This window comes from Penaeus vannamei, chromosome 20, assembly GCF_042767895.1.
Source record: "Penaeus vannamei isolate JL-2024 chromosome 20, ASM4276789v1, whole genome shotgun sequence".
Classification (NCBI taxonomy): domain Eukaryota; kingdom Metazoa; phylum Arthropoda; class Malacostraca; order Decapoda; family Penaeidae; genus Penaeus; species Penaeus vannamei.
In genome coordinates this window covers 32,807,665-32,810,164 of record NC_091568.1, presented here as the reverse complement: position 1 = coordinate 32,810,164, position 2,500 = coordinate 32,807,665, and the positions used below count along the sequence as shown (strand labels likewise).

The 2,500-nt window shown below is 32.6% G+C and overlaps 1 protein-coding gene across 1 annotated transcript in view; it reads left to right on the top strand.

Moving 5' to 3' along the window:
* The window catches only part of LOC113802353 (angiotensin-converting enzyme-like), an 11,404-nt gene that overhangs the window by 5,082 nt on the left and 3,822 nt on the right, over positions 1 to 2,500 (top strand). The window contains exon 7 of the mRNA XM_070135690.1: positions 1,997 to 2,138. Within this exon, the coding sequence (XP_069991791.1) occupies positions 1,997 to 2,138 (142 nt within the window). The remainder of the gene's footprint in view (positions 1 to 1,996; positions 2,139 to 2,500) is intronic.

The window sequence follows — 2,500 nt, the reverse complement described above, 5'->3', positions numbered from 1 at the left end:
CTTATTTCCTCACGCGAATCCCATAATGAACAGTAATTGCGATTCTTTATATGCAAATCAGAACATCCCGTCATTTCAGAAGTCCCTCTCATCTCACTTTCTCCTTGTTGAATTCCACTGCCATCGAAGTCAGGAGCACGGACGGATAAGCGCCAAGGGGAGAGTGGATGACGTTTTCCTTTAATTGTGAAGGTGACGTAGGGCAGGGGGTCCCAACCTGGGGGGGGGGGGACAGGGTACATTCTAGGGGGCACTGGAGTAATGTGAAAATTATGACGTCGAATGGAACTGAATTTGATCTCACCTACAGGACCTACATATGATTATCTTTTATATATCAATGAATTTGTATCTTTCCTTAATGCTTTCTTGTCCTATAGATATTGTCACCATTAAACTATCCATAACCAGCAATAACTGAATTGTAAAATGACAGTCATTGATCGGGGTCATGGAGATAATTATATGAAATGAAAATGAAAAAGGTTGGGGATCACTGATGTAAGGTTATGCACTCTCATTACTCTTAACTACAAAACTGTTCTAGATTTGTGAACGATCTCGAAGGTTTGTTGTTTCCCATAAGTAATCTATCTGACAGTCAACCAACGTCATTAAGAAGAAACTATCTCATTCTTGTAAGAATAAATCCTGGTAATATTGGCCTTACGCAGGACCTACAATGCTCTGGGATGGCTCAGCTGTTGTTTCTAGATACCGTAAGGGGTTTTCATTTATTTAGTTATTTATTTACTTGCTTATATTTTGTTTTTAGGCCCTGTCGTCATTATCGTCACCAAAGAGGCACAGGGATACGTAATATAATGTGAGCATGTATATAAAGGTTACAAGAGCAGTAATAATAGTACATACAACAGGGAATAATCTGTACATATTACGAATATTTTTACTGGTATGTAACACGTATCTACAGGCTCAAAATCCAACGCGTTTTCACCACTTGAGAAGGAGAAAGCGACCGCCGCTTGTCTGAGGGTGATCGTTTCAGTTTGCGTAACGACTTTTAACGTTATTTACGGTACTTGTTGGGCCTTACGAGATTTGCCTCAATGACACCCGGATATAGTGGGTAAGGAAAGGCTAGATCAGCAGCAACTCGAGGTGTCATGGCGTCTGTTGTGATGATCGTTTAATGAAAATATAACCATTAAAATCATCTTTTTTCTATCCGATGTGCTGCATGTGGTACGAGCTAGAAATAAGTACAGAAAATTTGTTTGAATTTTATCCGTGTGTGACCATAAGAATAGCTGGGCTGATGAAAAGAGTCTCTCTCTCTCTCTCTCTCTCTCTCTCTCTCTCTCTCTCTCTCTCTCTCTCTCTCTCTCTCTCTCTCTATATATATATATATATATATATATATATATATATATATATATACATACATTTATATGCATATTTATTTATTAATTAATATGCATCCACACATATGTGTGTGTATGTATATATGTATATACATATATGCATATATAAAATATATATATATGTATATATTTGTATATATATGTATATATATGTATATATATGAATATATAAAAATACATATGTACATATGTTTATGTTTATATATATATGCATATATACATATAAATGTGTGTGTGTGTGTGTGTGTGTGTGTTTGTTTGTGTGTGTTTATGTATATATGTATATAAATATATATATATATATATATATATATATATATATACATATATATATACATATATATATACATACATACATACATACATACATATATATATATATATATATATATATATATATATATATATATATATATATATATTTATATGTGTATGTGTGTGTGTGTGTGTGTGTGTGTGTGTGTGTGTGTGTGTGTGTGTGTGTGTGTGTGTGTGTATGTGTGCTTGTGTGTGTATGTATATTTATTTATTTGTACATTTCGTAATATTGGTAAAAATAAGAAAAAAACAAGTATCCATAGATGCCCCAGGCACTGTGCCTTCTCCTTCAGGATGGTGCCAACTCAGCCTTCCACGAGACTATTGGTGACACCGTGCAGCTGTCTGCCATGACACCCACATGTCAGGGCAGGTCAAAGGTCAGCGGGCACCAAGAGGCAAACAGTAGAGACTCATCCTCTAGTAACCTGTCTGGTGAGTATGAGTTCGTTTGTGAAGATAAAAGTTGGAATTCGTGTGGATACAGATGCCTATATGAATGTGTGAAGCTGTATATGTGAGTATATATATATATGTATATATATATATATATATATATATATATATATATATATATATATATATATATATATATATATATATATATATATATATATATATATGTATATATATATGTATATCTATATATGTGTATATATATATATATATGTATATATATATATATATATATATATATATATATATATATATATATATATATATATATATATATAGTGTGTGTGTGTGTGTGTACATATATATAATTTGTATAAATCCAAGCAAAATACCATCACACA